Genomic DNA, 24052 nt, shown 5'->3' on the forward strand with positions numbered 1-24052 from the left:
GGCCCAGAGTCCAGGCCATGAAGCATATGAAGCCCTCAGAACAGCCAACTGTGAAAAGAAGGGAGTGTGTCTAGGACCACACTGATACTGCATTTGAGAACAGAGGCTTTATTTACAATAATATTCAAACAGGATTTAGCAAAGGCTACTTCTCCCTTCTTAGCAGCGTGGGCTATACTGCATAAACAACATCCTGGGGACAGGACATGAACCCTCTCCTCAGACCTGTTCTCCGAAGTGCCCAGCTCTGAGCAGTACAGCTAGAGAACTTTTCTATCAATGATGTCAAACACCAGCATCCCAGTGGGGTCCACACTCAGGAATGACTTCAACACTGGCCAGGAAAACTTCAGGCTTTCACCTCACTCATGGCTTCCATGAGGCGAGCACTGTTTGTAATGGCTGTTGTCAGAAAGATGAATCTGTACCCTAAGAGTCAAGACAAGCAGCAGACATGACTAAAAGCAGATCTTAGGCCCCAGCAGAGCAAGCCCACCTGTTCCACAGTACCCCAGGATCAGAATGTAAGTTTACAGACACAAACATCTGGACCCGCCTGGGCAACAGTAAGATCCAGTCCCCAGTAGAAAAACAGAAAGATAAAAGCATGGGAATACTATAATGTACCATGCCCGACCGGTCTGGGCTCCCCTGCCTCCTGTGATGGTAGCCCAAAGCAAGGCTACGCAAGTGGTACCACAGCCAGGAGGAGAGCCTTCCCTGCAGCGCATCTGTCCCCAGGACCCACGCAGCTCTGTCTCTTACCTTTTTCTCTGCCCAGGAACCGCAGGGCTGATATCTCTGAGAATGTGCAGCCCCCCAAGAACACGACCAAGATGAGGCGCAGGGACTCACTGGAAGCCTTGTCTTCTTTAGCCATGTCTGTGAGGGTCAGAGTGGACTCCCACCTTCACTCACCTGCTGGTCCTGGGTGACGTGTCCAGCCCACCGCTCTTGGACCCCCGCACCACTCGCAAGCCACGTACCTGTGAATGCACACTCACCGCAGTTCAGCAACCGCACCACTTCATCGAGGCCCTGCCAGCCCCGCCGCTCCAGCACCTAGGAGACAGAACACTGGTTCTGTCTTCTCATACCAAGTATAGCAAAGGAAACCAAGAGCAGCAAGACTCTTGTTTCTTGCTAGTTACATGGGAAGTGAAAGTTGGGATCGGCCAAGGACCAAGAGGAAGCATACAGAATGAAACAGGACCAGAAGCCCAAGTGATTCTTTGTCACCTGCTCAATGATTCGGCAGCTCAGAGGCACATAGGCACCACTGAAGACATAAGCCATGTCTCGGGGCACTTTCAGGTCATACTCCCCATCTACACGTGGGATCTAGAGAGCAAAGGTACCACATTAGGCAGGTCACTGCTCAGCACTCTGACCTCTTAAAGGTCTGATAAAAGCATCACACCCCAAGTTCACATTTTAACTCTGAGGGCCAGCAAAGGTCCTGACAAAGTGGAGTCCAGAGCCACGACAACCATTGTAGTAAATACCTGCCTCTTCTCTCTAGAGGTTCCTCTGCTCCCTGGGAAGGCGCTGCACAGAGGGTTCTTCTCCAGTTCTTCCCTCAGCCCCATCACAGGGAGCGAGCAGGGGAACCCACACTTCCCATGTTCTCTTGCACTGACAGGTCTGTTACATGTTTATTAAACAGTGGTTCTTTATGCTTTGTCTCATTATCAAATTAAGCTTGTGCTGTAAAGTTACCAACGACCTTCATAAAAATGCAATGACACGCCGGGCGGTGGTGGCGCACGCCTTTAATCCCAGCACTGGGGAGGCAGAGCCAGGCGGATCTCTGTGAGTTCGAGGCCAGCCTGGACTACCAAGTGAGTTCCAGGAAAGGCGCAAAGCTACACAGAGAAACCCTGTCTCGAAAAACCAAAAAAAAAAAAAAAAAAAAAAAAAATGCAATGACACGCCTTTAATCCCAGCACTCGGGAGGCAGAGGCAGGCGGATCTCTGTGAGTTCAAGGCCAGCCTGGGCTACCAAGTGAGTCCCAGGAAAGGCACAGAGAAACCCTGTCTCGAAAAACCAAAAAAAAAAAAGAATAGAAATGTTTCCCATCCAGTCTTGTTCCACATACCAAATTCAGCTTTTTGCTAATGGCACGAAAATTGCTCCTCTTGGCCAGAGAACTGAAGGCGTCAGTGATCTTTCCTAGGGAAGAAATCTGAGCTAGGTTCCATCTAACATCTACAGATTCACAATACCATTGAAGGTAGCAAAGAATGGTACACCAATGCCCTGTCCCATCTTTCCTGCCACTGAAATCACTCCCCACAGTTCCCTGAAACTGATCAAGACATTCAGCATACCTCTCTTCATCTACTGTTTTTCTCCTACAGAGTATCAGCTGCCCACTCAATGTAGTATACAAGGTGACCTTAATTTCTAGGTTAAGCATCAACTTCAGAATAAAATCAGCCTAATGTACTGAGAGACCGTGGACAAGTCAATTTCCCTAAGCTTCAGTTTCTCTAGAAGAAAAACAAGGGAAAAAACACCTCTTGGAGGATTAAGTGAGAACTCATATGTCAAACGTCAGCACATGCTAAGTATGTGTGGTAGTTTGAATGTAATTGGCCCTCATAATCTCATAGGGAGTGGCACTAATAGGAGGTGTGGCTTTTTTGGAGTGGGTACGGCCTTGCTGGAGGAAGTGTGTCACTGTGGGGGCGGGCTTTGAGGTTTCCTATGGTCAGGATACTGATGAGTGTCTCTCTCAGTCAACTTCCTGTTGCCTGTAAAATGTAGCACTCTCAGGTCTAGCACCATGTCTGCCTGCATGCTGCCATGCTCCCCGCCATGATGATAATGTACTAAACCTCTGAAATTGTATGCGAGCCACCCTAATGAAATGTTTCCTTTATAAGAGTTGCTGTGGTCATGGTGTCTCTTCACGGCAACAGAAACCCTAAGACAGTATGCAGTGTATGGAAACTGCTCTTACTAGCAGAAGTAGCAACTGCCATGCAATCATCTCTCCCAATCCTCTCCATCCCAGAGGGCTCCCCCTGCTGTAAGAAAAGGAGCAGTTCCCAGGGGTGGGGAGATGGAGGCTTACCTGCAGCCTTGTCAGTCACTAGCTTGCTCACTTTATTCTCTACTGCTGTCAGGGTGTCCCCCGGAGCCTGCTCTGTTAGTAGCCCAGCTCGACGCAGATTGGAGAAGGTTAGCAGGTGCTCAGGGCCATAGCTCTAAAGGAAATGTGCAAGTCAGTCATTTACTGGGTGTTTGTTCACAAAACATCCAGTACTGTTAGTGACACAGAGAAGAGGGGAGGAATCCTGCAGTGTCCACTCTGTGTGGCAATAATGAAGAGGTATAAAAAGTAGCAGAAGGGTTGGGGATTTAACTCAGTGGTAGAGCGCTTGCTTGCCTAACAAGTGCAAGGCCCTGGGTTCGGTCCTCAGCTCTGAAAAAAAAAAAAAGGAGCAGAAACTATTTTTTTTTCTTTGAGACAAAGTCACTATGTGTAGCCCTGGCTGTCCTGGATCTCACTCTGTAGCCCAGGCTGGCCTTAAACTCAGAGATCCACCTGCCTCTGCCTCGAGTGCTGGGATTAAAGAATGCACCACACTGTCTGGCTGGGAGAAACTTCTTAAGAGCAGAAGCACAGAGTCGTGGAGATGGCTCAGCAGTCAAAGGTGCTCGCTGCCAAACCTGGTGACTTGAGTTTGATCCCTGGGGACCCAGGCAGTGACGGGGAGAAAACCATCTCTTCCAAGTTTTTCTCTGGTCTCTACAGGCGCACACGCGCGCGCACACACACACACAGACACACACACAGAGGCATACACACACACACACACACACAGAGGCAGTGAAAGGAGGGGAAAACCATCTCTTCAAAGTTTTTCTCTGGTCTGTACAGGCGCACACGCACACATACACACAGGCATACACACACACACACACACACACACAGGCATACACACACACACACACACACAGGCATACACACACACACACATACACACACGCAGTGAAAGGAGGGGAAAACCATCTCTTCAAACTTTTTCTCTGATCTCTACAGGCATACACACACACACACACACACACACATACACACACGCAGTGAAAGGAGGGGAAAACCATCTCTTCAAAGTTTTTCTCTGATCTCTACAGGCATACACACACACACACACACACATACACACACACAGAGGCATACACACACACAGAGGCACACACACACAGGTATACACACACACACACAGGCATACACACACACACAGGCATACACACACACACAGAGGCATACACACACACACAGAGGCATACACACACACACAGAGGCATACACACACAGAGGCATACACACACACACACACAGAGGCATACACACACACACAGGCACACACACACACAGAGGCATACACACACACACAGGCATACACACACACAGAGGCATACACACACACACACACACAGGCATACACACATACACACACACACAGAGTCACAATCAATAAGTATAGTTTTGATATTTTTCTTTAGATTTTATGTGTACTGAGTGTTTTGCTTGAATGTATGTGTACCACGTGTGCCTGGTGCCCACAGAGGTCGGAAGAAGTTGTTGAATTTCCTGGAACTGGAGTTACAGATGGTTGTGAGCCAGCTCTCCATCACTAATAAAAATAATTTATCTGTTTGTTTTTTGTTTTTTGAAAACAGGGTTTCTCTGCAGCTCTGGCTGTCCTGGAACTCACTTTGTAGACCAGGCTGGCCTCAAACTCAGAGATCTACCTGCCTCTGCCTCCTGAGTGCTGGGATCAAAGGCATGAGCCACCACTGTCCAGCATTATGTCATTTTTTTTGGGGGGGGGAGGTTTTGAGACAGGTTTCTCTGTGTAGTTTTGGTGCCTGTCCTGGAACCCACTCTGTAGACCAGGCTGGCCTCGAACTCACAGAGATCCGCCTGGTTCTGCCTCACAAGTGCTGGGATTAAAGGCATGTGCCACCACTGCCCGGCTGCATTATGTAATTTTTTAAATGGAAAGAAAGATTATATCCTCCCAGCCTTACCTGCAGATACTGTGTTTTCAGGGACCTGTAATCCTTGGGGATCAAGCCTAAAACAGAAAAGAAGGCAGGTACATGAGAAAAAAAGGCCAGTCGAGGACTCCAGAAGGGGACAGCCAAACCAATCAAATGGCACCGTAACCAAGAGGCTGGACTGTGATACCCCTGCAGAGGACATAGCTGATTCCAAATGGACTGCTTAATTTAATTTAATTTGCTTACTAAACGGTAAAGCCCAGTGTCGTGTTCTAAGGAAGATCTCTGAGAAAGGCATACTGAATGATCACAACCACAAATCCCATCAGGAGAATCTGAAGCTGGGACAGGAGAAAGACAGGACTCTGTGCATTCCAGCTAAGCGACAGGGATTGGAACTGATTTACAGCTACTGAGAAACAAGAGAGTGAAGAGTTCCAAAGGTTTCAAATGTTTCTCCAGAGCGGTAAGAAGCTGGCCTTCCAGCTACGAGGAAGGAGACCCAGAAGAAGCAGAGCGTCTCCAGGTAGAGAGCAGCGTGGTTCATTGACCACTGAAGGGTCAAGAGTAAAGCATGTTGCCGTGAAAGGGTGCAGAATTGGCACTTTCTGGAATGACTTCCTTTTAAGGAGTCACTTTTCCTGGTCCTAGAGTAAGTTTTATCAGGAAACCTTACTGAAGACAGGTCAAATGGACTGAGGAGAGAGACGCCTGCAAACCTAACATGTGACGGGCACCGTGGAGTGGACTGAAGGTGGTCCAGTTGAGAGCTGAGCAGTAAGGTCCCCTAGGACCTGCTGACGATCCACCCCAAACAAGGAAAGCTTCGTTTATAGGAAAATGAATTCATTAAACGACAAAAACAAAAAATCCTGTTTGCTGAAATTTGTCTTTCACAATCCACTCTTTGGTTGCCGAGGCGAATCTCTCCCCCTGGGCTCACCGTTCTCAGTGATGGACAAAAGGCACATGAGGCGAAGGCTCTCTATAGGCGACACCTGCAGAGGGAGGAGGGTCAAGGAGAGGGACACTCAGGACGCGTGCACGGTCTTCTTTCTCCCACTTAGGAACCCCACGCGCCGCCTCCCAGCACACGCGCTCACCTGCCGGTCTATGTGCTCCTCAATGTAGCTGGTGCTCTCTCGGATGTTGAAGCCCTCCAGCAGCGCTGTGAGAGATCAGAAAACAGCCCATTCCTGGGGATCAGCCTGGCACAGATCTGTCAGTCTCCTTATCTCTTTCTCCATCGTGGGTGGAGCTAAGGGGACCCCCAGCATGCTACAAACCCAGCACTGTCAGCTGGAGAGAGCTAGAAAGCATCTTTCTGGGGGCTAGAAGCCAGAGGGGTAGGAGCAGGAGAAGAACCTGGAGAGGCTGAGTTACCATGCTCAGTCTTGATGAGCTCCTGGAAGTCCTGCTTAGTTTTCTTCTTCATGATTGATTCACAGGCCCCGATATCTGCAGAAAGGATAAAACACTGACTTTCCTGGTTCTAGGACAGTCCCTGATTGCCAGAACTGAGACCTCACGGAGGAAAACCCATAGGCACTCTTTCCTGCTTTAAACCAATGAGGCTGTCTGCAGGAGAGCAAGAGTCTGCTCTTGGAAGAAGGTCATGGCCTTCAGCAGCATTCCCCTGGAGGCCATGCAGTCACCTTCCCTTACCCCCAGGCTAGCACCTACGGAGACTCAGCAGGCGATGCTCCTGTTTCAGTCCCTTGAGCTCTTGGGACACAAAGTTCTTCATCTGCTTTATGTCCATGCCTCTCCGGCGCTGTGGAGATGTCCCCAAAGGTCAGCACCCCCTGAGAAACCTCCATCTCCCTCCGCTGCTACCCATCCATGAGCAGACACAGGAGGCCTGTCATAGGATTAGAAAGGGAATGCTAAAGAAGCCCAAGAGAGGAGCAGGGCTTGGAGCCTTACATCATACTGAGCCTGCAAGTTCCGGGCCTTCTGGCTCAAGAAACCGAAGACATTGGAGAAGTGCTCGTTACGGATCTCACTGAACACCTGTGAAAGAACGAGACAGGACCCACTGACTGTGTCAGAAGAGTAACAGCCCCAGCCTGCTCATGAGTACAGTACCAGCCAAAGCATGACCAGAGCTGAGCTGGTAATACAAAGTGGGTATCAGGTCCACCTACTCAGTTCTGGATCTACTCTTTCGGGCTATTTTTCATTTCTGGATTTTGAGAAAGAGTCATATGTAGCTAAGGCTGGCCTTGAACTTTATCTGTTTTCATCTTCCAAGATAGAATTACAGGTGGGTACCACCATCCTGGTTTGAGTCTGATCCTAATTGATAGGTGAACCTCCCAGGGATCTGGCCTCGTGTGCAGGGCGGGAGCCCAGCCTTGTGTAGCAGTGGTCCTGGGTAAATACCGTTACACCTGTACCCTCACCTTGTCCTCAGCATTGAGTAGCACTTTCAGGCTCTTGTCGGAGGATGTGACTTCTGGGCCAAAGTCGACACTCCCTTGGAGGGCAGAGAGGACAGCTATTAGGACCTCCACTGAGGTCTTCTCCTACTCATTTCTGATCCCTACTAAAGGTCTCCTATGGTCCCCACTCTCCCCTACAAGTACTGCCCTATATGGGAGTCACCAGAGGCTGGGGTCATTTCCACTTTATCAAGATGCAGGGGATCATAGCACTTACCACACTTGATTCGGAAAGTGTCATCTACCAAGCCCTCGTAAACCACTTGGGAGCAAAGTGCTGTCACAAAGTCCATGTCTGAAACCAAGATCCCAACCATGAAGATTCCCCAGACCAGCTTTCTATTCAGTTTGCTCAATATCAGCTCAAGAACTTCCCACGAGTGCCCATGTTCATAACCAATATGGAAATTAACAGCCCTAACTTTAGGACCCCAACTTTGCCAGCACATTGTCCATATTCCTGCCTTCTAAGACCCAAGGATGGGAGCGTACCGGGCAACGTTTACCTCGATCTAGGAGAAAGATGTGTCCGATCTCTGGTCTTCGACCTTTGGTTTCACTGTCCTCCTCCTCCTCCAGCTTCCTCCAGAGATCATAGGACATCTACCAGAGCCCAAGACAATCTCAATTTTGAGTCCAGGTCCTCTAGGAGCCCCATACCTCCCATGGCATCCTGTCTTGTCCCCAAGAAGGGGTCAACTGTGAGGAATACAAGCCTATTCTACCCCCATTCACTTCTACCCTCCCACAGCACTGGGGAAAACGTTCCCCTGCCCCAGAGACACAGATTTAGGAGTGGGACCTAGAAGCTCTTGCTTATCTACTGGCCACACAGATTTTCCTCTTAAGGCAACCATTCTGGGACATAAAAGCCAGGAAATGAATATTCCTTATGCCATAGATGCCTAGGTATCATCTTTGTTGGTAAAGAAAACAGAAAATGGGCTTTAAGGACAAGAGCTCTGCTGGCACTCTTACCTTGGCACATCTGCCAATGCCGTAGCAGTTAGGAAAGGGTCCATAAAGAGTGCTGAGAAGGTGCAAGGCCTGAGCCACAGTGTTGATCCAACGCTGATCACCTTCCTGCAGAGACCACATGGGCCACAAAGACCCACAAAGACCCCTGTCAACCCATCTGACACAGTGGAGAACGGCTAGCCCTAGATGCCCTGGAGTGGAATGGTGGTGTCTGGGAATGCGGGAGAAGTTCATTTTATGGACTCCTGTGACAGTTAATCCTGACAGTCAACCTGATGGAGTGGAAAGCACCTAGGAGCGTAGTAAAGCTAACCCTGGGTATATCCGTGAGGGTATCTCCAGAGTAAAGCTAACCCTGGGTATATCTGTGAGGGTGTCTCCAGAGTAAAGCTAACCCTGGGTATATCTGTGAGGGTGTCTCCAGAGTAAAGCTAACCCTGGGTATATCTGTGAGGGTGTCTCCAGAGTAAAGCTAACCCGGGGTATATCTGTGAGGGTGTCTCCAGAGTAAAGCTAACCCTGGGTATATCTGTGAGGGTGTCTCCAGAGTAAAGCTAACCCTGGGTATATCCGTGAGGGTGTCTCCAGAGTAAAGCTAACCCTGGGTATATCTGTGAGGGTGTCTCCAGAGTAAAGCTAACCCGGGGTATATCCGTGAGGGTGTCTCCAGAGTAAAGCTAACCCTGGGTATATCTGTGAGGGTGTCTCCAGAGTAAAGCTAACCCGGGGTATATCCGTGAGGGTGTCTCCAGAGTAAAGCTAACCCTGGGTATATCTGTGAGGGTGTCTCCAGAGTAAAGCTAACCTGGGGTATATCCGTGAGGGTGTCTCCAGAGTAAAGCTAACCCGGGGTATATCTGTGAGGATGTCTCCAGAGTAAAGCTAACCCGGGGTATATCCGTGAGGGTGTCTCCAGAGAGGATAATTGCATGGTAAGACTGCCCTGAGGAGGAACAGACCATACATGACCAGGTAAGTCCTCAGGCAGGATAAGGGGAACAGGAGAAAGCCTGCTAATGCAGGTTCTCTCTCTCTCTCTCTCTCTCTCTCTCTCTCTCTCTCTCTCTCTCTCTCTCTCTCTCTCTCTCTTCCTGGCCATCCTGAGTTGTTCTGCTGTGCCCTCTCAGACAGGATCGATTGAAACCCCTGACATCATGAGAGAAAATAATAAATCTTTCTTCCCGTAAGGGGCTTTCTCAGGTGTTTGACCACGGCAATAATGAATTGAGAGTCCTGACAGAAGTTCTATCCAAAACAAGCTGCAGTCTTCCACTGTGAAATCAGTCACTCATAATAAGTTATATGAATTGGAAAAATGTGTCAATACTTCTGGTCCACTGGACCCCATACATCTCAATACCAAGATTCAAGGGCCCTGCATTACCAGGAAGTAATCCCTGAAGAATTCCGGCAGTTCCATGCTCAGCAGATCTACATCAAGAGGCAGCAGAGAAAAGGCCCATTCATCACAGCTCACATCTGTGGAGACAGAGAACATCAGCCTTATGTGGTTCCACACTAAATGAAGCTCTGCTATAGGCATGCAACAAATACTGGGTGCCTGCTCTATGCCGGTTACTACAGTTAGTGCTGGAGACTCAGAGTAAGGAAGAGTCTGCCTTGAAGGAGTATCCAGTGCAGTCACAGAAGAAGACATGTACACAGCAGCTCACAATGCAGTGTGGTAAGTAGCGGTTTGTATTAGGGGGTCAAGAACCAGTGTTGAGAAAACATTCATCTGCATTTATAACTGAGCAGATAACACTGAAGTTCACCTACATGGAGGACTATATCAAGCACTGGGGAGACAGCGGTGAACAAAATGGGCTCCCTCTCAGTCTTCTGGAATTTATGATCTAGTGGTGGACAAATGCAGCAGACAAATTATGATACAATATTGCTGTGGAATAATCCTTCTGTACACTGTGAATATGTATTACTCTTATTGGCTAAGAAAGACGCTGATTGGCCTATAGCAAGGCAGGATAAAGTTATGTGGGACAATCAAACTGAGGATACTGGGATGAAGAGGGGCGGAGAGAGAGTTGCCAAGAGACTCAGAGAGAACAAGATGGGCATGCTGTACTGAAAAAAGCTACCAAGCCATGTGGCAAAGCAGACATAAGAAATATGGGTTAATTTAAATGCAAGAGTTAGGTAGTAACAAGCCTGAGCTATCGGCTGAGCATTTGTAATTAATATTAATATTATAAGAGAGTGGCTGCGGGACAGGAAAACTCCACCTACACAGTATTTATTATAGTTGTACTTCCCAAAAAAGCAAACTAGCAAGCCCTGGACTTGTGGTGTAGAATACATGCTTTGCATATATGAGCCCCTGGGTTCTAGTCTCATCACAAAACAAATCAGGACACCAATGAGCACAAATATAACTAAGGGTAAAGGTATGATTTCCTGACTTGTCTGAGCTATAGAGTGAGTGCAAAGGCAGCTTAAGTAACTCAGTGAAACTTTGACTCAATATAAGAAAGTAAAAGAGACCGGCCATGATGGTACACACCCTGAATCCCAGTGTTTGGGAGACAGAGGCAGGCAGATAGATCTCTGAGTTCAAGGCCAGCTAGTGATACATAGAGAGACACTTGACTCCAAAAAAATAAATAAAAAGTTAAAAAAAAGCCATAATATAGCTCAGTGGAAGAGCACTTGTCAAGCATACACAAGGTCCTTTATACAATACCCAGTACTTCAAATAAGTAAGGCCAAGCCTAATGTCACAGGCCTGTAAGACCAGCTATGCAGGAAAGTGGGGCAAGATGACAAGCTCAAGGACTGCCTGTAAAGCAGGCAAGCATAGGAGCGTTTAGCCTGAGACTCTATCTGGTTTTGCTTATGTATAGCTCCCCTGGCCCTTATAAACTTGGCAGCCTAGTTCCTTAGCTTGCACATACTATGCACACACACTCCTGTCCAATGTCTCCTCAGAACTTAGCAACCTCAGAGCCCCGTCAAACTTCCACCTGCACTGGATTACACCTATTCCCATCTCTAAACAATATTATAGGTTTCTCCACCTGTAGTAACAATCAAATTTAGACAGTTTTTATTCAAGTGTATTTCCAATATATCAGGTACAAAGAATAGAAGGGCTGATCTGGCTTAAACTACATCCTCAAGTGACCTCTTAGGGAGACTCTCCTCTTTACCATCTTATGTTTATGCATAATTGGGACTGCATATGATTAAAATTAGAAAAATTATGGGAAGAGATTTGGGCAATAGAAAAGATAAATATATGACTTAATGTATCAATCAAAATGAGGAATCACCCAAACTATGATTCTCTGTTACCAGCCCTTCCTTCCTTTAGACCCCATAAAAAGGGATCACAGGCCAGGTGTGGTGGTTCTCATCTTTAATCCCAGCACTCAGGAGGCAGAGGCAGGCAGATCCCTGTGAGTTAGAGACCATGATATACATAGTGAGTTTTAGGAGAGCTAGGACTATATAGAGACCCTGCCTCAAAAAGAGAAAGAGAGCCATTGCTAGCCTGGGGACCTTGAGTACTCTCACTCAAGCAGATGGCTGCCAATCTCAACATGTATCCCTTTATAATATGTACTATCACTTAACTCCAAATTAAGTAATTTTGCTTCTTTTACAGATACATGTCAGCCCTTATTTTCAATCCTTTGGCTAAGAGGCCAAGAAAATGTGGGAACATCCTGTCCAGACACACCAGTAATACCTGAGCTACAGAAGGAAATACCTCCCTAACAGTAACAGTAGAGCTTAGAAAGTGAGTTAGACTTTGGTGAGGAAATTCTCAGGGTAGAGGCCGTCTAAGCAGGAGGGAAAGCAAGCACAAAGTCCCGGGAGTGAAAAGGTGACAAGTTAAGGAAAGGAGAGGACAGAGTCTGACTGTGGGAGACACAGCAGGCCATGCTGAGGAGTCTGGGGCAATCTTAGAAGCAGCAGCTGGACCCTCTTTACTCTAGGCCCAGCTTCCCATGCTGTTCTCATTTGGGTCCTACTCCCAAGCTTCTTCCCAGGAACTTCTCACTAGACCACCAGGAGTAGGACCCAGAGAGGGAGCTGGGAAGTGGAAAGCAGGAGTTATTTCTTTCTTCATGTGTTCTCTGTCTTCACTCACATTCAGTTCCTCTCACCTCCATAGACTCCCTCTTCCTCAAGCACCATCTCACATGCATAAAACTGAAAGAGAAAAGTCAATTAGCTGATTAGGAAATGGGATTACTAACAACTTGATTCTGTTCTTCCCTGTTTTTCTGATGCTAGATGTGATGGTAAACTGGACTGTTAACCTGACTGGATTGAGAGACATCCAAAGATTGGTAAGGCACTCTGCTAGGTGTATCTTGTGAGGGTATCTCCAGAGATGGCTAAATCATGATCTGACCTAAACTAGATCTGACCTAATCAAAGACTTAATCTACCAATGGATTCAAAATTTAAATAGACTAACAGAGGTGGTGTAACTGCACACGGTTTTTGTTTTTTTGTTTTTTGTTTTTCAAGACAGGGTTTCTCTGGGTAGCTTTGCGTCTTTCCTGGGACTCACTTGGTAGCCCAGGCTGGCCTCGAACTCACAGAGATCCGCCTGGCTCTGCCTCCCAAGTGCTGGTTAGAGAAAGTGGGTGGCTAAGGACATGTTCTTGAAGTGGATTGTGGGACCCTGTTTACTTCCCGTCTCTCAGCTTCCTGGCTACCAGGAGGTAAACAGCTTAAAGCAACAGAAATAGAGCTGGTATGATTAAGGATATGCCTTAAATCCTAGCACTCCAGAGGCAGAAGCAGAGGCAGGAGAGTCTCTGCATTTGAGGCCAGCCTGGTCTAGAGGGCAAGTTCCAGGACAACCAGGGTACACAGAGAAAACCTGTCTCAAAAAATAAAAACATTCAAACAAAACCAACCAACCAAACAAACAAACAAAAAATAAATAAAAAAAACCTATAGAGCTAGTTAACCATGGACTGAAACCTCTAAAAATCCAGAGCCAAAAAGAATCTTTCTTCCTTTAAACTTTCTTGCAGGTGTATCTGTCACATCGATGAAAATTTGAATGGCAATACTGGGAATCAAACCTAGGCCTCAGTGGGGAGTGGTGGTACACACCTGTAATCTCAGCACTCAAGAAGCTGAGGTAGGAAGATTTGTGCTGAATAGTAAGCTCTAAGCCATCCAGGCTAATTAGTGACATTCTGTCTCAAAAACAAAAAGGGCCAGTGAGATGTCTCAGCAAGATTAACAATCTGAGTTTGATCCCTAGGCCCATGGTGAAAGGAGAGAACTGACTCCCAAAAGTTGGCCTCTGACTCCTACTCAAGTACCATGGCACTTGCTATCCCCATGTGCCTGAGTGTGGTATACACACACAATAAATAAATCATTTTTAAAAATAACTGGGCCTCACACAAGCTAGTAAAACACTCTACTAGCAAGCTACACCCTTGGCCCTATTCTTCCATCTCTGGAGTTCATCTACAGTCGGCACCAAGGTTTCAATAAGGTGTGAGAACATCCTCTGAGAGCCCATTGTTGAATTAATCGCTGCTGTGAGATATTAAGAGAGTGTAAAGTTAATCTAATTATGGTGTTCAGGGGAAAGTCTTTAGAATTCACTAGGATTAAGTAAGGTCACAAGAGTGGAGGCGCCATGATTGAATATTGGTAGCTTTACAAAAGGAGGCAGAGACCAGAGCACATGGGTGTGCTTTCACCACATGAGGGTCTGCATCACCACAGGACTCTGCTGGCAAGACAGCCATCGCCAGACATACCCCTTCCATCCTAAACCTACAGAACATGGACTAAAGTAAGTCTTTATACATTACAGTCTCAGGTATTTCATGACAGGAATAGAAATAACCTGAGACAGTCAATGGTGAGGCTATTAATCACAGAGTCCACAAGATAGGATACCCAAACTCATCAATTTAGAATGGACCACTAGAGAGCTGGAGAGATGATAGCTCAGACATCCTGAGTTCAATTCCCAGTAAATATAGTGGCTAGCAGTCATCTATAAGAAGATCGAGTGCCCTTTTCTGGCATGCAGGCATACATGCAGGCAGAACCTATATACATAATGTGTATAAATAAACCTTTTTTTTTTTTTTTTTTTGGTTTTGATTTTTTCTGAGAAAAGGTTTCTCTGTGTAGCTTTGCACCTTTCCTGGAACTCACTCTTTAGCCCAGGCTGGGCTTGAACTCACAGAGATCCGCCTGCCTCTGCCTCTCGAGTGCTGGGATCAAAAGTGTGCGCCACCACCGCCCAGCATAAACCTATTTTTTAAAGAAATAAATTTTTTTAAAAAATGGACCACTAGAACCATGCAGCCCAAATTTCATTTCTCTTTCACCAATTTACTGATGGACTATGCTTGTCCATCTCCCTTAGAAACAGGGAAAACATTATAAAGGAGTAGGCATTTAGCTGTCTTTGGGGGAAGAGTTGTGCTGGGACAACTATGAAGAATGACATGCAAGTGTTCCAGAAATCACAGAGGAGAGAGGTGGGTGGAGTAAGGAGTTCTGTTTAGGACACACCCATGAGGCCTCTGGACACAGTGAGATGTTGAGATCTGGCCCTGGAGGCAATGTACCGTATTTAAATGGTCTGAGGTGGGCATGATGTGATAAGCCTGTAAACTCAGCATTTTGGGCAGGAATCATAAATTCAAGGCAAGCCTAGGCTATACAGTAAGATCCTATCCCCCCGAAATGTCAAGCTTTATCTAAGAAAAAATATATATAAGGAGGAGTCAGGGACAGCAGTGCACACTTGTAATCCCAGCACTCCAAACTTGGCAGAGGCAGAAGGGTCAGGAGTCCAAGGTCATCAGCTACAGAGCAAGTGCAAGGCTAACTTGAGTTACATAGACTATATCTCAAAAAAAAAGTGTGTGTGTGTGTGTGTGTGTGTGTGTGTGTGTGTGTATTACATGAAGAGGGTTAAGGACAAGAATCCAGGGATAACCAAAACAAACGTGGAACAGAGTACAGAATCAGGGAGCAAACACTGAGCAGGAAAACAGTACCATGTACGACTACACAGGAATGTGTGTTGGCAGGGACACAACAGGAGCTTTCTCAAACATATAAAGCTATTCAAACTATTTAGGAATGGGGATATAGTTCAGTGGTGGAGTGATCACCTAACATACCCAAGACCTTGATTAGACCCTCTAGCACCCTACCATCCCCGTCCCAACCCCCATAAAGACACAGAGAGAGATTACAAAGGAAGCTATATGGATGTCACTTTTTTTTTGTTTGTTGTTGTTGTTTGAGACAGGGTCTCTCTGTGTAGCTCTGGCTGTCCTGGAACTCACTCTGCAGACCAGCCTGGCCTCAACCTCACAGAGATCTGCCTGCCTCTGCCTCAATGCTGGGACTAAAGGTGTGTGCCATTACCACCTGGCCAGAAGTCACTTCTTAAAATTCACAATTCCACAATGCTTTCTTTGGGGGCAGTTTGATGTCAGACCCTTTATTTAATAATTACAGACATGTAAGGAAAAGACAGCATGCCACTGGCCACTTATTCCAGTCCTGTTGCATAAATAGTTTCGTCTGACACTGAAACTCAGTCCTCCAGGGAAGCTCTTTAAAACAATGAGTAAACAACAAAATAGCTTCAGGAAGTCCCTGAAACTGATCAAATTCACTAGGACCCTCCCTTCCCAAGAGTTTATAAGCAATACAGACTACCTCGAGTCAGTCTCAGCCAAGCCCAGCTCCATGGAAGAAACAGAGACCAACTGAGTCACCTGAAAAGGATACTCTCCAGCCTGTTGAGCTGCCTGCAGACACTCCAGGTTTCTAGCTTTTGTGACTGTCACCCATGCTAGGGGTGGGCTTTGGTAAAGATGCAGCTGTCTTTGAGTCATTTCTGTTCCTGTAAGTTACCCCTCCCATACCCCTGTAAATAACTCCAATAAAATTCATTGGTTCACCAAGTTGGACTTGGTGTATCCATACTTCAGTCTGTTGTCAGTTCCCTATCTGGGGTGAGTAGATGTTTATTCATGTCTCCCCAATAAGCCTTCCTCCTGGTTCACTCTCATATCCCCCTCCTTCTAGGATCCAAACTCACCTTCTGAGGAGTTAAGATGACTTTATATTTTCTAATTCGGCCCGCCAGTTTGTCAGCATTGACAAGATCTATAGAGAGAAGGAGTGCAGCCCAGCAAGCCATGGGCCATCTGTTAGACAAGAAACAAGGAAGCAGAACTACTCTGCCCTTCCTGATGCCCCCTCCCTACCCTTCCCCGCCAAGATCTTGCTTTGTAGCACAGGCCAGCATCAACTTGGATTCTTTCTGCCTAGGCCTCCCAAGTGCAGGGATTATAAATGTACACCATTATGCGCAGCAGGTCTTTTCTTATCAAAGGGTCCTTATGGCCAAGGCGCTTCTAACCTGCCCACCTTTTCCCTGCTCTTAGCTCCACATAGTACCACGGCTCACTTACTAGCAATGTAGCGCATATTCTTGATGCGGGGTCTGACCAAGAAGCACAATCTGTGGATGAGAAAGAAACAGGAGAAAGCTAGGAAAAATCATGATGATGGTGATAGAATCTAAGAAAAAATGAAAATGAAAACAAGTCTTTAATCATTTACCCTTCTTTTTTTTTTTGGTTTTTCGAGAGAGGGTTCTCTGTGTAGTTTTGGAGCCTGTCCTGGAACTCACTCTGTAGACCAGGCTGGCCTTGAATTCACAGAGATCCGTCTGGCTCTGCCGCCTGAGTGCTGGGATTAAAGGCGTGCACCACCACAGCCCAGCACTCATTTGCCCTTCTTTTTTCTTTTCTTTTTTTTTTTTTTTTCCGAGACAGGGTTTCTCTGTGTAGCTTTGCGCCTTTTCCTGGAACTCACTTGGTAGCCCAGGCTGGCCTCGAACTCAGAGAGATCCGCCTGGCTCTGCCTCCGGAGTGCTGGGATTAAAGGCGTGAGCCACCACCGCCCGGCTCATTTGCCCTTCTTGACCAGGCCTACAGATCTCTGAGCTACCATGTGCCACCCACAGAAGCCATTCCTCATTACAACAGGTACAATGTGATGATATGAGTGTCTTATTGGCTCTATGGTAGATCCAGGAGTTCCTGTTCTTAAAAAATTGGTAATTCAATGGGCTAAAATTGTGTGTGTGTGTGTGTGTGTGTGTGTGTGTGTGTGTGTGTGTGTGTGTATGTGTGTGTGTGTGTGTGTGTGTGTATTCAATCAAGTACTAAAAATAGGAACTGGAATGTGTGCATGGATTTTCCCTCTAAGGAAAAGTATACACTACTCAAGTTTGGGAAACATTTAAAACAAATCAAAGGGCTGGAGACATAGTGCAATGGTAGAGCACTTGCTCAAAGTCCTGGTTTGATCTCCAGCACAACAGACTGTGACTGCGTGACATGTAGACAGGACAACACAAAATACCCTGGAAATCTAGAGAAGAAAATTAAAAAACCTGGCCTGGAAGGGAGCTTCGTGGAAGAGTAGGGCTGGCCTGAAGACCTGGTGTGCTTTATAGAAGTAAAGGACAGGAGAGAATTTTAGGCAGAGTGACTGGAGCGGCACATTCTGAGATATGTGTGGAAGCACATGTCAACAGAGGCTTGAAAGGACATACGAGGAACAAGACTATATAGGAAGCAACAAGGCCTTGGAACCTAGGATGCTCAGCTGGACTACATCCAATAAATTGTGTGAAGTCTTGGACCTTTTTTCCTTTTAACACTTATTTGTGTGTGTGTGTGTGTGTGTGTGTGTGTGTGTGTGTGTGTGTGTGTGTGTACATGTGCCACAGCTCGTGTGGAGGTCAGAGGACAACTTGTGGGAGTGGGTTCTCTTCTTCCACTATGTGGGTGAAACTCAGGCTGTCTTGTCAGGCATGGTGGCAAGTATTTACCTACTAAGCCACTGCACTGACCCTGGAGGTTCTGTTTATGATTTCCGTTTATCACTGCTGTGTGCGAGTGCAGGCCCGGATGCAGAAGTCAGGACAGCTAGCAGAGCAGAACTCCCCTCCCCTGCCCTGCGCTCCCGAGATGAACCCAGATCCCTGGACTTGCACAGCGGTGCTTCCCCCGCTTCCTGAGGCCGAGCCGTCTTCCAGCCGCCCGAGGAGTCTGCGAGTGGAGTGACAACGCTTGGACAAGGACTAACTCTAGTGTAGCTAGTAACATGGAGGAGAGAGGACAGAGTGGGAGGGGCTGCAGAAGGAAGATTAACACCTGCCCGTGATACTGCCAACATTCACAGAGCTGGGCCATGTCACAGGCACTGTGGGCGCAGTTCTCAGGCAAGGACAAGCAGGGACTCCCACTAGGGACCTCCTCCAGCATGGAGGCCACAGAATCCCCAACACTCACTGTTCATTGGCGCTGAGGGCCGGCTTGTTCTCCACCTTGTACAGCTTGTCTACTTCATGTTGCTGCAGAGAGAACCGACAAGACAATGGACAGAAGAGTTGTGAAAGCCCAAGCACGACACAAGAAGGGAACACCTGAAGCTTTAATCCCACAAGTCAATCTGCTCCACTGACAACCATCCCACTCACTGTCCCATGCTCCCTTACTGTCAATGGAAAACCAAATGCAAAACACAACACAAACATCATCATCAGTCCCTGCTTGCCTGCCCAGGTGAGCTGACTTGTCTTTACCCTATCAAGGGCATCATTCTTCAGGAACCGGCTATGTTCATCATCAACACAACAACAACAACAACATGCTTCAAGAGGAAAGAGGACAGGACTCCCTGAGAAAAGGGCTGGTACCTTCAGGATGGAGACATTAGCAATTCGATCCAAAGGGCTCATGAGATCTGCCTCAATGAACAAATCTTTTTTTCCAGGCAGCTGAAGGAGAGAAAGCATGGTTGATCACTCATAGGTCACACGAGCTCCCATCAATTGAAACTTTGTCTGGGCACTCATGTAACAAAAACTTGATCTTGAGCTGAAAGGGCATTAGGCGTCTGGCTAAGCATCGCGTTGACTGTCTGTATTCACGACTGACACTTCTTTGCATATAGAAAATACTTCACTTCCTCGGCCTGACTCCTTGTCACTGAATTGTGACTTTGGTCAGTGTCTCTGTTCCCTACTAGCTCTTCTACTTTGCCTCATAACAGTGTCTTGTTTACTAACCAAGTCAAATTCAACAAAATCCCACCTTGCATCCTGCAAATCCCTTAACTAACTGCTAAATAACTTTTCCAGTGGCGTTTTTCTTTTAGTTACAAAAATGACATGCTTAATGTAGAACTTAAACAATCAGGGCAGGGCTGGATGTATGACTCAATGTTACAGTATGTATGCTGCATGCATGAGGACCCAATTTCAATCACCATCCCTGAAAAAAAGAAAAGAAAACCCCAGACAGTACTCACTTCCCCACACCAACTGCATGAGACCCACCACGGGATCCCAGCACCAACACTCTGGATGCTGCTCTCTCGTTTGTACAGGAGAAGGAGGTCACAATTAGCGATAGGAAGGGCTAAGTCATTGGAAGGTTCCTTTCAACTCGGCCTTGACATATGGTTGAAAGTTGAGAGTGATGTTTATAGAACAATCAATTAGGGACCAGGGAGACAAGGGTAGGTGTAGAGAGGACAGCTGAGCAAGCAATGCAGTTGGGTAGGTGCGTATGATGCATAGATAGCAGCAGCAGTTCTTAGCTGGGGGCATCTGACAATGCCTGGACACATTCGGGGTTATCTGGAAGAGGGTGGTGGGCATATAGTGCAAAAAGGTTAGGAATGCTGTTTGGCCACCCACAGTGCACAGGACAGGCCCTACAACATGGAATTAGCACACTCAAGATGTCTGCAGTACCAAGAATTAATAATACTGACGCAGAAGAAATGGTGGGAAATGGTTTGGAACAGTTGACTAGAACTGGGCATCAGTGCTCCAATGCCAGTAGGCAGGGAGTTTGGACTTGACCCTTAGAGGAACAAGGGAAACAGAAAACTTTTGTATACTAAAGCACAACTCAGCCAGAAATTTTAGGGGGATGTGCAATATAGATAAAAATAAGTGGAAGAGATGAGAAACTGGAGTTAGACACTCATTTAGAAAGTTAATGGAACAGACCAAGAAGCCAAGCATGTAGTAATGAGAACGTGCTTCAGGCTGCGGGAGTGTGAACAAAATGGATGAAGACAAACATGAGATGCTGCTGTGTAATGTGTGTGCATGTTTGTATGTGAACGTGTGTGCCATGTTATGTGTAGGATAGATGTCAAAGGACAACACTGTGGAGTTCTCTCCTTCCACCTAAATGTGGCTTCCAGGGAGCAAGCTCAGGTCAAGAGGCCTGCACATACAAGTGCCTTTACCCACTGTGTCTCCCACTGCCCCACAAGTGCCTTTACCCACTGTGTCTCCCACTGCCCCACAAAAAATAGTTTCCAAGCAGAGCGGTGCTGGTGGTGGCAGCAGCAGTGGTGCACGCTTTTAATCCCAGCACTCGGGAGGCAGAGGCAGGCAGATCTGAGTTCGAGGCCAGCCTGGGCTACAGATCAAGTTCCACGACAGCCAGGGCGACAGAGGAACCTTGTTTCAGAAAACAAACAAGAAAAAATAGTTTCCATACTTGAAGGGTATGAGTTAACACTGCATATGCTGGCATGATAGGAGTAAACACGGTTTTTGTTGTTGTTGTTTGTTTTGTTGTTGTTTTTCGAGACAGAGTTTCTCTGCGTAGCCCTGGATGTCCTGGATCTTGCTCTGTAGAACAGGCTCACCTAGAACTCACAGAGATCTACCTGCCTTTGCCTCCCGAGTGCTGGGATTAAAGGCATGCACCACCACCACCACCCAGCTAGAAGTGTTTTGTTTTAATATATTTTCTATATTGTATTGTATATTGGAGAATACTTATATTTTAAAGTCACATATGAAGACAGTGTTCATTAAAAAGGACAGGGCTGAGGAAATGGCTCAGTGGATAAAGTACTTGCTCTGTAAGTGTGAAGAAACCATGTAAACGTCAGGTGGGAGTGGTGGCCCACTTGTAATTCCAGCACTCTCTAGGCAGAGAACGGATCTCTAGCATAAGCTGCCTAGGATCAGCAAGTTTTAGGTTCAACTGAGCAAATCTGCCTCAATGAATAAGGTGAACAGTGATGCAGAAAGACTACTAATGTCAACCTTGGGCACCCCACACATGTACACATGTGTAAGTACCCATACACATGTAAACATGCATGCATACATGCCACATGCACGCACACACACACACAAAATAGAAATTAGTACAAGGAAGGAATTATTGCCTGGAGATTCCCTGTGACCTTGAGTTACCTCTTCCTCCACAATACTCCACTATTAAGTTTCTATCCCTAGTCTTACCTACTCTCTAGCACTTACCTTTTCTATTCTTCACATACTTGTTGAGACCCATTCATGTGCAAATCTCTATGCTAGCATTATGGGACACACAAAAGAGAAATAACATATGGTCCTGGGTCCCCTGAGGTTCTCTCACATTCCAAGTTTCATCCTAGTCCCCCGCAACTAGTCAGCTGCTCCTTCCCTCCCTCTCTCTTCTCTTTTCTCTCTCTCTCTCCCTCTACATCCTCTCCAGGGCTACGATTGAACCAGGGTTCCAAAGGAGGGGAACTGTACAGTGAGGAACACCCACAGCCCCTCCACTACTAGAACCTTAACTTCAGCTCTAAATCAATCCACTCCCTCACCTAGCCTCTTCCTCTAGATGTATGTTTGTGTGTATGTGTGCACTCATTTGTACATGTGTATGCATCTTTGTGTCTACACATACTACACTTGTATGTGTGTGCTTTTCATTCGTCCAACGTTGACACAAAATATTGATTAAGCACATGCTATGTGCCTGACTCTAAGCTAAGTGCTCAATGCTAGGTATATAGTGCAGAATAGATACAATTCCTAAACCTGAGAACCTTCCAAGCTAATGAACACAAACAATAAGCAAATGACTGCAATGACAGTAGCAACATTATTTTCACAATAACACGGATTAAAAGGGCAAGTAAACTTTTCTCCTCCCTCAACATTTACAACTAATCAACGTCTTTGAATTTTCTTTCACTGTAACTTACAAATCTATCACAGGTCATGTGGGCTGGTAAAGTCCTGTAATGCCAGCACTTGGCAGGATAAATCAGAGGTACTGACAGAGGCCTGCCTGGAATATATAGTAAGACCCAAAGAAACAATGCCAACAACCAAACTCCACCACTTTCTCTCACCTCTACTCCCACCAGGTTTTTTTGTGGGGGGGGGGGGGGCAGTTTAACCAGTGCTCTCCTAACTGGCTTTATGTTGTCCATTTGTTCCACTTTACAAACCACTATTGCAAAAACGTCAAGTATTGCCGCATGCTCCAAATGTGTGTGGGTATTCAGCCTGCTGGGTGTAGTTTTGTTTGTCTGTTTGTCTTTCAAGGCAGTTTTCTCTGTGTAGCCCTGTCTGTCCTGGAACTCACTCTGTAGACAATGACGGCCTGGAACTCAGCGATCTGCCTGCCTCTGCCTGGGAATGAATTAATGTACTGGGATTAAAGGTGTGCATAACCACGCCTGACTGTGTAACTTCCTTTTAGATGGGGTGCAGTGGGTAAAACCTAGGACTGTGCATAGGCAGTTGTTAAACCACTGCACTATCTTCCTAGCTCCTACAATGTCACTTCTGATAGCTCTCTCCTCTACTCACACTAAGTCCTTCCCTGGTGTCTCAATTAAGCATCTAGCAGCCCTAAAGCCTGAACGGAACATGCTCTTCCTGCTCCAAAGAGTATGTTTATTCTTCAAACTCCAGATTCCAGGAAACGCACAGATCATCCCCGAAGCCCTCTGCTGCTGTTGTTTATTCTGAACTCCTCAGGAAGTCTAGCAGTCACTCACTTCCCACCCAATACCCTAGGTGTCATTGTTTCATAGGGCACCTACTGGAATGTAACTAGCGGCAAAGGCATTTCAACTGTATTTCCATCTCCAGTGATGCCTGGCACAAGTGTGTCTTTCTCTTGCACGGAGGCTGGCAATTTCCATTTATTCTCTGGTCAGGTGGCAAGCAACTCTGACTACTCTTTTGGTTTTTCCTGTCGAATGCCCCATTTTGGACCTGCCGAGGAAGCTCCAAGGAAAATACCGAGGGACTCAGCAAAGAAGTCACACCGAGGGCCACATGGTTGACGCAGTAAAAAGCGCCAGGCGTGGCAGGCACTGACCTGCTCCAGCAGATAGATGAGCTGGTCTCGAGCCAGCCTTTTGAGCATAGAGAAGTCCGGAAGCTCAGGGGCGTCCAGTCGATGGGGAAAAGCCATGAGAGCGGTCACCTGGGCCACGGTGTGAGAGTAGAAGGACGGCCTCTGTTCTGAAAAGGCCAGCGACAGCCCAGGGTTAGCGCAGGCTGGTACCCTGCACGCCTGGGCTCGGAGACCCAGGACCCCGGCGGGGCCCTCGCTCCTCTGCCGCACTAGCGGGATGAATGACCACCTCCCGGGCAGACGTCAGGGGACTCTCCTGGTAGACGGGCAGCCACCGGGCTCCGCCCAAGTCCACTGTCTGTCAGCAGGATTCCCAACTACAGCCGCATACTCGGCAACGCGCCGGGAGAACCCCGCCTCCAACCCGGAGAAAA

The 24052-nt window shown here is 47.0% G+C and overlaps 1 protein-coding gene across 2 annotated transcripts; it reads right to left on the minus strand.

The window, feature by feature from the left end:
• Positions 1-88: 88 nt before the first annotated feature.
• Positions 89-24052, minus strand: Vps33b (VPS33B late endosome and lysosome associated). Of its 2 annotated transcripts, none has more exons than XM_052714540.1 (23): positions 23640-24052; positions 19196-19276; positions 18789-18850; positions 16896-16945; positions 16520-16587; positions 12570-12615; positions 9824-9918; positions 8440-8544; positions 7968-8064; positions 7679-7756; positions 7423-7496; positions 6944-7030; positions 6701-6791; positions 6401-6475; positions 6121-6185; positions 5961-6015; positions 5045-5091; positions 3081-3213; positions 2100-2173; positions 1240-1341; positions 1005-1062; positions 766-882; positions 89-429 (listed from the first exon to the last, which is right to left on the minus strand). In XM_052714540.1, the coding sequence occupies exons 1-23, from the start codon at positions 23733-23735 to the stop codon at positions 350-352; spliced, it is 1836 nt and encodes a 611-aa protein (XP_052570500.1). In that variant the 5' UTR covers positions 23736-24052; the 3' UTR covers positions 89-349. The 2 variants fall into 2 exon arrangements, with proteins under 2 accessions (XP_052570500.1, XP_052570499.1); XM_052714539.1 differs by having other exon boundaries at positions 987-1062.

This window comes from Peromyscus californicus, unplaced genomic scaffold (genome assembly GCF_007827085.1).
Source record: "Peromyscus californicus insignis strain IS unplaced genomic scaffold, ASM782708v3 Scaffold_4__1_contigs__length_199733344, whole genome shotgun sequence".
Taxonomy (NCBI): Eukaryota; Metazoa; Chordata; class Mammalia; order Rodentia; family Cricetidae; genus Peromyscus; species Peromyscus californicus.

What these genes read in the sequence shown, in the direction of transcription:
- Vps33b (XM_052714539.1), bottom strand. Translation starts at nt 23,735, where the DNA reads ATGGCTTTTCCCCATCGACTGGACGCCCCTGAGCTTCCGGACTTCTCT. An exon ending in CTAATGTCTCCATCCTGAAG is followed by an intron (nt 18,851 to 19,195) that starts GTACCAGCCCTT and finishes TTCTCTCTGCAG; the next exon opens with CAACATGAAGTAGACAAGCT. An exon ending in GGAAGAGGGAGTCTATGGAG is followed by an intron (nt 9,919 to 12,569) that starts GTGAGAGGAACT and finishes CTGTCTCCACAG; the next exon opens with ATGTGAGCTGTGATGAATGG.